General features: G+C 41.2%; 1 protein-coding gene across 6 annotated transcripts in view; it reads right to left on the reverse strand.

Moving 5' to 3' along the window:
* Nucleotides 1-13,444, reverse strand: part of Dclk1 (doublecortin like kinase 1) — a 329,654-nt gene that overhangs the window by 25,484 nt on the left and 290,726 nt on the right. For all 6 annotated transcript variants that reach the window (XM_003477423.5, XM_023560569.2, XM_013140987.3 and 3 more), the window contains 4 exons: nt 12,547-12,680; nt 10,745-10,822; nt 10,158-10,254; nt 8,422-8,502 (listed from right to left, as the gene is read on the reverse strand). In XM_003477423.5, coding sequence (XP_003477471.4) covers nt 8,422-8,502; nt 10,158-10,254; nt 10,745-10,822; nt 12,547-12,680 — 390 coding nt within the window. The remainder of the gene's footprint in view (nt 1-8,421; nt 8,503-10,157; nt 10,255-10,744; nt 10,823-12,546; nt 12,681-13,444) is intronic.

A 13,444-nucleotide genomic window follows, 5' to 3' on the forward strand; every position in this document is an offset into this window, starting at 1 on the left:
CCCCAGTCCTCAGTTCTTTTCCTAATTTTGAGACAGGATCTTGCTAGGTTGCTAAATCGCTCAGGCTGAGATCCTCCTGCCTCAGCTTTCCTGAGTGCTGGGGTTACAGCACATCTGGCAAGTTTTTCATAGTCTTTAATACAAACACTTTGTATAGGGTCCTGCACACGGAGGCTATTCACTTTACAATATTCTTGGATTTATCGATTAATGGGCAGAAGAAGGAATAGCTAATGATTATTTAAACACATCTGAAACCAAATGTAGAGGAAGAAAACATAGCAGAATGTGTTTTTTTTTAAATGCTATATTGTGGAAAGAGTCAGAAATAAAGTGGACATCACTTAAAGTGGGATGATATTAGAAATGGGGATCTATGAAGAAGGTGTGTTAGGAATAGAAGAAGGAAATGATCTCTGCCTGCTAGAACCCTGCAGGCTACCCAGGAGGAGAGTACACACAGACCACGTTGAATAATGAAATAAATCAGGGAGATAAGAAAGAACTGCCAGGTGGCTTAGCCTCATGACTTAGCTAGAAATCCCCAGACAGTCCAGGGGAGAGAGGACCTGTCTCCCATTGGGAGCAGGCAGGACAGACTTTATGAGGGACGTGGGCTCTGACTTCGTCCTTAGTGATGAAGAGAATGTGGCAGCCAGAAAGGAGGAAAAGTGGTGTTTGGCTGCATGAGATATGTGAGTAGGAAGCCTCAGGCATGCTTGCTGAACAGTGGCTCAACCAGCTCAGGCCTAGGAAAGGGATCCTGTGGAAAGGTAGTTGGGGAGAAAACCAATGAACGGGAAAAGACTAACCACGCATGAGCAGGAAAAAGATCCCAGAACTGAAGCCTTAGTCTCAATTAGGAATCAAGCAAGCTTCCCCATGTCAGTATATGACCCGTGAAGGACTGCTTTCTACTCAGACATGCGTGCAGTGTATACCCGGTCTCTGACTGCACAAGTGGAAGAGAAGTCGGTTGATAATCAGTACATAGTCCAGAGTTTTAAACACAAGGGTTAATTCAATGCTGCATAGAAATACTTTTTTAAACATGGTGGGTGAAAAACAGGCCCTTGGAATTTAAGTCAGACCAACACCCTTGGAGTCTATGTTAGAATTTTTGAGGGTATTTAAACATTTGACAAGGCATGAAATGATGCTGAAGCTCTTACAAATATTGGCATCATGCCCCTGGCATCGTTTGGGCTCCACCTGAATGAAACAGGCCACGCTGAGACAGTGGTGTCGCATGAGGACTCACCTCTAACATACATGTGGTTCTAAACCACGCTCAGCAGAGTTCCAGGCCACTTTGGAAAAGTGATTTCTATGAACTTCAATTATAAAACAGTTTAAAAACTGCGATCAGGTCACAGATAGAGAGAAGCTTCTTTTGTCCTAAAAAGGACAAAAGAAACGTGTGTATATTTGTGTCTCAGGAAGAAGCTAGTGGGAAAGGAAAGCATGAAGGCAGGAGAAGGGGATAGAGACAGGCAGGAAGAAGTGCAGGGAGCCCCCGCCCTGGGGAGGTGGGAGGTTTCCAGGTCCTGTGAGGCAAAGGGAAACAAGCACACCTTGGGTGGTGCTGCACGGCAGTCTAAAAGAGGAAGACATTTAGAGGACGGCGAGGTAAGGCTTCACCGTCAGGGGCCCTGTGCTGGTGTCCAGCACATGCATCACTGGTGCAATTGTGCAGATAAACAAACTGAGGCTCAGCAAGGTGAAGTCATTTGCTCAAGGTCACACAGCTATGGAACAGTCCAGTCAGGGCTCAGCCAGGTCTGAAGCTATGTTCTTTCTACCGCATCACGTCGTGTTCCCTAGCACACTGTCCAGCTATCAAAGAGCTCCAGATGTGTGAAGTGAAAATACTTAATGAATCATCTTTTCCATGATGAAAATCAAACAATAGTGAGGGAGAATGAGAATTGAATTAGGAGCTGGAAAAACAAAGAGTATTTGGATAGGATGTAATGGAGCCTGGGAAGCATTTGGAGGTCAATAAAAGGAATACTGAGCATGTCAGAGGAATGTTCCTGTGGGATGCAGTTAGAAACTTTTACGCTAAATGAAGACAGAGTGTCCACTTCCCTGGCATGTGCTGACTTGACCTAATAAGGTCGAGGCCCCAGGCCCCTGCATGCAGGTGGCAGCCCCAGCTGGCCCCGCTATCCCTGGATGAAAGTAAGTTGCATTTTGCCAGTGGTGTGGTGATGTGATTGGCACAAGCTGCATTAGCAGCCTGGGCACAGATAAGGAGAAAAATAGCCCGGTTTCCATAGAAGCAGCTCCTGTTTGATTTTCTGAGGAAGATTCATCTCTTGTTGAGCAATCCCTCCTCCTCCTCATGCCCTCCAGAAATACCTTTGCCTGGCTTTTGCCCCCTGCCAGTCCTTGGGCTAAGGGTTTGCTTTCTTACCACCTCACAGTGGACTTCGGTATCATTTCCCAGGTCCTTCTGGTCCTAATCTGCTGTCAAGACTCCAAGCAACTCTTTCCGAAGGTGGGGCCTGGATGTTCAGGTGAAGGTTTGTGTTTCCCTGGGGTTACTGGTTCACGTCAAGCCAACGAAAGTAATGAAAGAACTCTGGCAAGTGCTCAGAGTTGCTTTTGACTTCATACCTTAAAACATTTCAGGATGTTTTTTCCCCCAGTGAAATAAGGCAGCTCAGCTAGAGGATGTAAACACACACACACACACACACACACACACACACACACACACCCGTGGCAACGAGAAGGTCTGCAGGCATTTTTTGATAAAAATTCAAATGCTTTCAGCCTAATTGGATTAAAAGACATAAACAACTGGCTTTGCAGGATCTGATGCATACCTGAGTCATGCGGATTGATAAGGGAGATTTAGCGAACTTACTGTCTTGCACCAATAAAATAAATAGGGCCATTAAACATACATTTTCATATATATGTCTTTATTGCCATTATTCTGACCAGATTGTGTGCCAAAAACATGCTATGAATTTTCTAAACGTGACAAACCTGGCAGTATTTTACAAATAGTTACAGTATTATTACCATACTTTCTGGTTGGGGAGTAGTTTCTGAAGTTTGACACAGGCTGGTTGTGGTTTGAAGTTAGTGGTTTTTGATTTAGAAATTCCCATCCACCACTTGGCAGAGCATTGCGACTGACAAGAACAAAATTAGTTTGCAAAATGGAAAATGAACTCTCACAGCTGTCTGCAGGAGACCCAGCCTCCCAGCCTGGGCCTCTGTTCTCTAGGGGTTGCTGGGGAAGAACTGAGGGGAGCATGCGGGGGCTCGGATGTGAGGTCACTCAGCAGAGTGAATTCCCTCTTTCCTCAGGGAAACCATCTCAGGAGCCAAGCATTAGAAAGCCCTCCTCCCCTCACAGATTTTTGGATTTGAATCATGGATCTTATTTCCAGTCTATTCCTTGCCAGACTCTATTATTAAAAATATTTGTAGATTTATGAGAAGCATGGCAGTCTGGAGCAGTTTACTACCAGAATATTCTGATTAGTTTAAAACAATTCCAAATTCATTAGCGAGCTCTTCAAGAGCAGCTCCATTTCCCCCCACTGTGCAGCCCGGGTTCTCGCTAACCATCCCCAGCTGTTTAGCACCCCAGAACCTCTGACCCTCTTCAGCACGGTCCTGGACAACCTTAATTTACTTCGCATTTTCATCCCAAGTGTACAATTCACACTGTGCTTGGGGAGAAAATGCAAAGTAAATTAAGATCTACCTTGAAGCAAAGAGAGGAAAAGATGCCCAAGTGGAAAGTGAAATTTCATGCCATCATTTATAATTTATGAATATAGATAAGTGGTTTCATATATTATTACCATGTCACTGGGGTTCATTTAATTTCTAACAAATTCCAGCAGTACAAAAAGATGAATGCATCCATATTTTTGTTTCAATAAGGCTGGTTTTTATTAGTCAGCATGGAATATCCCAGGACATATTCAGGCTCTTATTTTGTTCTTCTTTTTTTCTTTTGGAATATTTTGACTTAGTAGTATTTTTTTTAAGGTAGGTAGGAAAGGGGGGTAAAATAAAATTTAAAGCCCAGGAAGGCAATAAAAACCCTTGAATTGGTTACATAATTAGACTTGTTTAAGCTAGTTCTTTTTACTCAAAAAGGTTTCTCAAATTTGGTTTCATATATGAATCACATGGGAGCCTTTAAAAGTCCTGATGCACAGGTGTGTGTACAGGCAATCAAGTCAGAATCCAGCCAGGCATGGTAAGCACACACTTGCGATCCCAGCACCCTGGGAGACTGAGGCAGGACTGTAATTTCAAGCCCAGTCTGGACAATTTAGAAACATAATGAGACCCTATCTCAAAAAAAAAAAAAAAAACACCACCACCAAAACCTTACATACTGGGAATATAGTTCAGTGTGAAGGCCCTAGGTTCAACCCTAGTATTACAAAAAACAAAACACCCACCAAAAATCAAAATCCTAAAACCAAAAAACCAAACAACAATAGAACAAATAAAATCAGAACAATCTCTGGGGACAAGACCCAGGGATCAGACCTTAGTTTGAACTCTACTGAGATTCATGCTGGACTCCTTTGTGCCTCAGTTTCTCCATCGGTAAATTTAAGAAGATAATTTGAGGTAAAAATAAATTTGCATAGTTATGCACCCTAGAGTAGCAGGAACACAGCATGGGCTATGGTAGATCAACATTTTAAAGACAAAAATGCTATGAGAGTAATGCATTTGAACTATTACTATGATAATTAGGACTAATTATAAATAAGAAATTTTGTTTAGGCAATATCTATTCATTGTATGAATTTATTACCACTACATTTTCAATCCACAAAACCTCCATTTGGAAGAAGTGACTCAACCTTTATCCCAGTTCTGAGAGCGATCAAGGTATTGCCTGTTCCATTCCTACACGGTCCCAAACCCCATGGTTCGCTACTAGGTGTCCAGTAAGGTGAATTAATTGAGCGTGTCTTTGTGCTTGTTGTTACCATCCCCAACAGATCTGGCTCGTGCTCCCTGCAGGCCAAGGACACTGAGAAGCAGGATGGGTTCTATATCCAGAGTGCTTTAAAAATAAATGGGGGTAGGGGGCTGGGGATTTAGTTCAGCAGCAAAAGTGCCCGCCTTGCAAGCACATGGTCTTGAGTTCGATCCCCGGTACCGATAAAAAAAAAAAAAAGTTTAAAAAAAAATGGGGCTCAGAAAAAACTCCTGGAGAGAAGTTAAAATAAGTGACTTCTCCTGACTCGATTTTTCAATTCTATTGCCTCATGCTCTGTTTTCTGTTTTGGAAGAGGTCACCTTTTCCATTTCATGTGTGCCAGGTGAAAAGGTCGTCATATGAGGCATAGAGGAAATCAGAACTAATGAGAGCAAAGGAGGAGCTTTCTGCCACTTCCTCAGAGTTCACATAATTATCATTACTTTCCTGCCCCTTAGGAAGCATCTTTTTGTGGCAATCAGATATAATTTGATTGCCAAACGCAAAATGTCTTATTAAATGGATATCCTTTTACATAACAAATTTATTTGGGAGGCTCTTCTGCCTTTTGTGTGTTCCACTTGGAGATCTCAACAGATACCAAATGCTGGTTGTGAATGCTTACATTTTTTATTTGTTGTTCTGAGACAAGTGCTTTTCTGACTTAGTTGCTATATAAAAATCATTTCAAAAGTGAAGCCATCAGTTTCTACACCAAGTTTTTGTTTTTATTTTAGGACAGAATCCTGATAAATCACTAAATTTCCAAGGCTGGGCTTAAAATTAAGATTCTCTTCCCTTCAACTTCTAGAATACTAAGATTACAGACATATGCCACTATACCCTGCTACCCCTAGCTTTTAAAAATTTATTTATTTGAGACAGGGTCTCACTATGTAACCCAGGCTGGCCACGAACCCCTTACATATCCTAGGCTGGCCTAGAGTGTTGGTTCTACAAGCTTATACCACCATGACTCCCTGGAGGTTTTGCTAAAACAAATACAGACTTTCCCCCTCAGAATGTAAAAATCTATTAGAATTATATAAAGGATAGTTTGTTTTGAGTTTTAAGCCTCCTAGGTGATTAATTAAATGTTATTCTTACTTTGAGAAAGTAAGTTTAGGTAATCTGAGAGAAAAGCTGACATGGTAATAGAAATTCAAGTTCCACAGAGCCACCGGAATTGCCAGCAATGTCTACAAAGCAGATAGAAGAGGCAGAAAGTTACCAGTCACACACATATGCACATATGTCTTAGGTGTGAAAATGAACAACTTTAGTTTTTGAAAAGTAACAACCTGAAGCTTTTTAGCTTTTCCCCTACCCCAGCTGGGCTGGACTTTTATTGTTAGAGCTGTCCCCTCATATATAGATACATTTGGTCACAGTCACAAAGCTGTCCTTAGCAAGTATCTACACCTGGCTGGAGTTGACCCTACTGGACACCTGCTTCCCAGATTTCTCAGAACTGAGCTCTGATTTTCCACAGGACCTCCACGCCCACCCCAACCTCACCAGGCTCCTTGGTTCACTCAGTGCCCCAAGCTCTCTGGTTGTGTCACACACTGCTGCTAGAGAGCAAGTGTGGCAGGAAGTGAAATCTGAAATGGCTACTTATCAACTTATGAATCCTTCCTCTGTAGCTCATTATGAGCCCCAGAAGGCCACATTCCGAATTCAGATTTTCCAGTTTATTCTGTGAATGCTCACCCTGTCTCAGTCTCTCTAAGTCTGATGCGCAGTATGACACTTTGTGGAACCAAATGCATTTAGAGGGCCTGCAGGTGGCTTGTGGCTCAGCGCTCCAGCACATCTAAGGGGAAGGCACTGAGATCTAGGTAAATTAGTTTGTGCTAATAATCCATACTGTACCCTTTTGTTACCCTCACCATGGTTTACCTATGAAAAAGGAAGGTAGAGGTAGTATTCTGCACAGCGTGGAGTGAGGTTAATTGGCTACAAATTTTGAGTCAATTGCAAGTTTATCTACTTTGGGCAAAACATCCCCCAGAGCCTTGGTCTCCTGATATGCAAGATGGATACAATACTCAGGCTGCCTACTGTGTAAGCTTGTTGTTAGGGTTAAATAAGATGCTTCCTCAGTTTTTTCGCTTCATAGAAAAGGATCTTTTTGCTTAGCATGCTGGGATAAACACACAGGTTGCTGAGGTTCAAAGTGACCACTGCTGGACATGAGTGCCCCTGTCCCACCCTTCCAGGGACTGAGGTGTTAATATCTTTGCACACCTGTACACCTCTTAGAATGCTCTGTTATATAAAAAGATTTAAACCATAGCTGTTGTACATGCTCATTTTTCTTTTATATTACCGCGCCATATACATATAACCTTGCAGTAGAGTGTGAAGAATCTGCTCAGACATAAAGTGCTAGAACCCACGCCAATGAGTGTAAGTGGCAGAATGTGAATAAGATCCTGGTCTCTTGTCACCTTCCACGTAGTCACCTCACGTGTCGACTGTGCTTTCAGTCACGCCTGTCCTCCATAATCAGTTATTATGAAAAGAAATATCCTTACTACTCACACCCAGGTGACAATTCAGACTAAAGAGGACTTCTGTTGCTTTCAGTTTATAGCCAGATCTGAGGGAAGCTGGTGAAAAATGAGCTCACAATTTTATGGTTGTCTGTTTCTCTGTCTGTATCTGTATCCACCGTCATGTCTTATATTTTGGCAGTAAAAACCAGACAACCTAAGCATGAAACTTCCTCACCGGCTAACAGCAGTTATAGTAGTAACCAGGCTAGTAACTTACAAGGCTGTGGTGGTCTCTGGAAGTTTAGCACTCTATGGGTATTAACTTTTATTATTATTCATCAGAGCAAACCATATCAATCTGTTGCAGAGAGCTAAAGGACTAACAATTAATAACTCTTCTCTGTAGAATTCTTTTATAGCTGAAGAAATACCATCAGGACCTGTATTGAAAGTACAGCCACAGAAGCAGCATCTAGGAGCTTTAAGAAATGCAGAGCATTGAACCTACCACAGGACAATCTGCCTTTCAGGAGCTGTGCAGATATTCTGTAAGCACACTCCAGTACTCTGAGGTATATGCAGAATCTCCAGGGTCATCTGAACTTTTTGTTTGGCATGACAATAAAGCAGTACAGGCTCAGAGAATCTGCTCTGTCTGGTGCTTACTCAGCCCTGGTCTTGGCCAGAGACATAGGTTGTAGGGCAGGTAAGGATCACATGAGCTTGCCTTGTATGAAGGCTATTCAGTGGAAGTCGGATGAAATGCACACAGCAGATGCCCTCATGGAACATGTGTAGGATCCTGCGGTGGCCTGGCATATTTACAGGAGGAACAAACCTGAATAGCACATTTTATAACGGAGGCATTGTCATTAAGAAATCTACAAATCTTTTACAATTGGAACATTAGGAACATGTACTGGAAGAGAAGAGATCACTTACATTAACCCAGGGATGCTCAAGCACCTGCACAGCTGAAAATCGCTGATCCACATTGACCAACAGCATCATGGTAATGAGCTCCTGGGAAGGGCAACATGAGACTTTATTTATCTGACTTTGAAGGTGAAAAACCGGCTGTCTCTACAAGCAGGCATGCGCTTTTAATTTAGAAAAGCATTTATAAATCTCTAAAGCTTGACTATATCAACTCCACTTACCTGTGACTACCTGAATAACATCTTCCAAAGCGAAAGAAAAATTCTATAAAAAGATTTTAGTAGAAAAGAAAAAAACTTTACACACACTAACATATTATTAGCCCCACTTTTGACTAGGGTTTTACAATTTAAAGCCAGCTTTTTAGAATAATTTTACATGCCAGATTTCTTTAAAAACTAAATTTCCACTTTGGTAGTTGAAAGGAAAAGTAGACTTTTTCACTAATTTCCAGATGGCATATTTAGTTTGAAAGAAAAGAATGAAGAATGATGTAGAATTGCCAATAGTTAGTTGGTAAAACAGAACTTTTGAAGGGGAGATGCTGGGAATTGAACCCAGGGGCTCTTACACTGCTGAGCGATATCCCCAGCCTAATAGGACTATTCTGCAGCTGCTAAACAATCCTAAGGATGGGTGCTAGAGTTGCTTCAAAACTATACAGACTTATTGATACCAAGAAGACCAAGGTGTGAAAGGGCACATAATTTGCTGGTTTTTGAAAGGAATGAAAGTCCTCACAAACTCAAACTGGACCAGGAAGATACTGCTGAGGTCTTCATAATGAGTTTGTCCCCTTTGAATTAGGAGTCCTCATGCAAAAGAAATTGCCTCGATATGTGTTATCCAGTTCTTTTTTTTCCTTTTTATTGGTACAGGGATTGAACTCACGACTGCCTGCTTGTAAGGCAGGCGCTTATGCCGCTGAGCTAAATCCCCAGCCCCTGTTATCCAGTTCTTTACACACACAAGATCTGGGGACCACAGAGAGTCTACTTCAGCTTCCTTTATTCATTTTCTAACTTGGATCAAGACATTGTGTGTGATGCCCTTTGCCTGCTGCCGTGGGGTCGAGGGAGATGGTCCTATCTATCAGTGAGGGTGAGCTTTCAGGTAACAGGTGAGACCATTCAGACTTAGGCAGCTTCCTGCACCTGCTGACAGATGAAAATGCCTCCCCATCACGGTCCCCTTAGCCCTATCATCCCAGCTCCTTTCACTTTGGAACTTTTCTCTGGAGCTTCTCTCAGGTCTCTACATAGTCCTAAGTCCAGATGTGGACTGCTGGACACTGGAAGAAAATGAGACACTTGTGCTCAGTATACATCAGTTTTATGTCAAATGATCAGATTTAAAAGTTAAGATTTTAAATTGAACTTCTACCCAAGACAAATGAAGGATTATAACAAAAAAATCTTTACTTTTCCACAACAAATTTCCAAAAATTTAAGTCAATTTTTGGAAATATGATAGAAGTCACATATTCATTGCTCAAAATGCTTGAAAACAGAAGCAGTATTTCAGTCTAAACACAAAATTCAACTGTTTCATGTGCATCTTATCTACATAACTTGAAGCTGACTTTATACAATATTTCTAGCCCGTGAAATCTTAGCAGACCTAGTGCTTACAGCTAAAATGTGTACACCAATCATGTTTACAATATTATTAGTTTGTCTTTGTAATCAATAATTCCTTCACGATGCCCTATACTGAAGAGGAAGGCACTGGAAACCTACCTTTGCAGAATCAGAAACATTGTCCCAGTATGGAGAGGGAAAGTCCACTTGCCCCATCAAGATCTGATCAAAGAGCACCTCCTGGTCATCACCACTTCTGTGTACATGAACCACAACAAGAAAAAAAGCACTGAAATGTCAGCTCACAGTATGACTTGTCATTCTTTTTTTTTTTTTTTTTTTTGTCTTTTTCATTTTTATCGGTACCAGGAATCGAACTCATGACCACCTGCTTGCCAGGCAGGCGCTTATGCCGCTGAGCTAAACCCCCAGCCCCTAGACTTGTCATTTTTAAGCATCAGAGACCTTCCTTTTCCTGTAGATGTGTACAATGTGTGTCTTTGAATTAACTGAATGTATCAATATGCAACTGTTTTGGTCACTTAAGAAATAATGAGTTTTTAAATTATATGAGAAAGATGTATGGAAGGCATACGTATTAGCGTTGGAAAAGAACATGCATTGCAAGTGAAATTCTCAGTATTTTTTTCCTGCTATAGTCTCATTTATGTCAGAAGACCAAGAGGATCATTAGGAAATAGACAAATGTGTGGTCGTGCTGAATAAAAACTATTTATTGTCCATACCCACGAAACGGAGGGAAACCACACAGCAGGATGTAAGTGATTACACCAGCAGCCCAGATGTCCACCTTGAGGCCGTATCTGGAGAAATAAGTAATGTTAGAGTTAGCAAATTCAGGCCAGGAGAGATTACAGGGCATGGTAAAATAGATGAAGCTTGTGTTCTAAATCCAATGTGAAACTGAACAAAATAAAAACCTAACGACAATCATTAAAGCTAACAGTAATTGTTAGCTGAAACCTGACAGCTAAACAGACTTAAAGGTAAGAATAAAAAATTAATGATTTTTAAAGAGATTATCTCAGGCACATGAGTAAAAATCAAAATAAGTGGTGCCTGAGCTCATATCCAAATATCAGTACTGAAAGGTTTAAGCAAAATGATGTATTATAATCATATCAATTTTTAAAATAGGAAAGAGGCCTGTGAGTGACTTTAGAGATAATAATCATTTGAAGAACATTTCCTGGTTTGTAAGCACTGACATATATTATCTTATTTTGTTTTCTCAAGAATTTTGTAGATTGGATAAGGTGAGTGTTGCTCATTTTATAGAAGAAAAAAATTGGGGTTCACAGAGGTAATTTTACTCAAGATAGTACAGCTGACCAGTGGCAGATGTGGGCTCCCACCAAAGTCTTTGAGAGCCTAAAGCTTTTTCCCACCTGGCTCCTTCCACCCCACAGGCTGTCAGAATCTGTCCCCCTAGGAAATGTGGCTATATCCAGACAGCACCCTCAGAAGGCAGTCAAGCAACATACTAGGGCAAGATCTTAAATCACTAAATTTGATGAATAAAAAAGTTCTCCTTCTCTCATATGTCTTCTTAGGGTCTTCCCTGTCAGAGTCCTTCATGTCTGCTCTTTTTGCTCACTGGGTCTACGGTACAAGCTGAAAAACTATTTCTAGGTGGTCACAATGGAGGAGGCCACCTGGATCTCCGGATATGGGTCAAAACTGCTCATGAGATGTTAGGGCAATGTCCCCTTTCCACTCTCCCCTCCCCATACCTTCTGTCGATGTTTAGCACCTCAGAGCCCTGTCTATGGATTTTTACTGGAAGCTCCTTTTTCTCAGCCTGATCTGAGTTCAAATATTAATTCAGCCACTAACTGGTCATGACCGGCAGGGTAATTAGTCCATCAGGTGCAGAGTCTCCGAGTCCCCGTAGGCACAGCGGGAACTGGTCTGCTTAGTGGGAGACCATGAATTTAGTACACAAGTTTAAGACCTATCAGACAGCAGGTCCTTAGTAGGCAGTAGGTGCTCCCATTTTCTCCTTTCTCATTCTAGGGTAGATATTTTCATTTTCATTGATATGAATCTATACATAGAAGCCAGCAAATTCCCAGTAGCCCTCTGATTCCTAAGAGTGCTTATATTCCACAAGAAACTAACAGATCTCTAAGAGGATCAACAGGGAACCAGGCTGGAAAAGTGCAGCTGAGAGACAACCACCAGAAACTGTGACCACTGCACACAGCAGTCTGTAACTTTTATCCTTGAAAGTGAGTTAGTCACCATCGCTGTATGTCTCTCTGTTAGTCTGAACATTTTTTGCTCTGGGTTTAATAACTGCTGTTCTGCCTTTTACTGGCCAAATAAAAGCCTTAAACAAGACAGCTGTAATTGGCAACTTAATTGAGGAAGCAGAGAAACTAGCACCCACTGCAAAGGGTTTCTTTTTTTTTTTTTTTTAGGTGTGAAAGAAATCCCATAGCTAAGGCTGTCTGGATGGAGCAGCACGCTTGAAGCAGGCCAGCTCTTTCATAACCCAAGCACTAAACATAGGGGAAGCATTTACCCAGTCTCTGCAATGATCTCTGGAGCCACATATGTTGGGGTGCCACAGACTGTGTACAGTGGCCCATCCACAATGGTGGCCAGTCCAAAGTCGCCCAGCTTCAGGGATTTGCTACCATCTTGGTGCTCATATACCTAAAACAAAAGCGAAAACCACTGTTACCTTAAAATCAAGAGCTCCAAAACCTTTCCTTAGAAAAATGAGAGACACAGGTTTCAATTTAAAGCATGTACAGTTAAAAAATCTAGCAATTATGCAAGGATATCCTTAGAAGAATATCTTTCTTTACATTTCCACAAAATGGAATATATGGACAATTAGTAAATGAAAAGTTGTCAAGTAAATTAGTATACCTTTACGATGAGATATTCTTGACCATTAAAATAGTGGACCATTAAAATTATTGTAACACATTTAGTTTGGCAATTGACCATAGCAGGTTACAGATTCTTTCATATTAAAGAAAAAAATATGACCGAAAGTCTGTAAGAACACAGTATTGGTGCCTCTAGTGTCAGATGGTAAGGATTATAGAGATATTTCCCCCTTTTTCTTATCTGTATTTGATATTCTCTGCAATTAAAATCAATTTACATAATAAAATGAAACACAGAAATTCTCTATTGCAGCCTCCCCAATTTATGAGAGTGACTTCTTCCTTCCAACATAGGAACAGTCCTTCAGGGAATGAACAAAAATTATCTATGCACATGCTGAAATACTTCATTTTTAGAGCTCCAAATTCCTAATGAGATCTATTTACATTTTTTATTAATAAGTGAAAGGGACATTAACATTTCACTTCACCTGTGGCAATTTGGAGAGATAAATCGGGTGCAGAGTCAGCATTCTGTCCAGGTTACCTTATTAAGGCAGCAAAAGTTTCCAGGTTTCACTC

The sequence above is a fragment of the Cavia porcellus genome, unplaced genomic scaffold, assembly GCF_034190915.1.
Source record: "Cavia porcellus strain 051 isolate PalLab524CR breed Dunkin Hartley unplaced genomic scaffold, mCavPor4.1 scaffold_21, whole genome shotgun sequence".
NCBI lineage: Eukaryota > Metazoa > Chordata > Mammalia > Rodentia > Caviidae > Cavia > Cavia porcellus.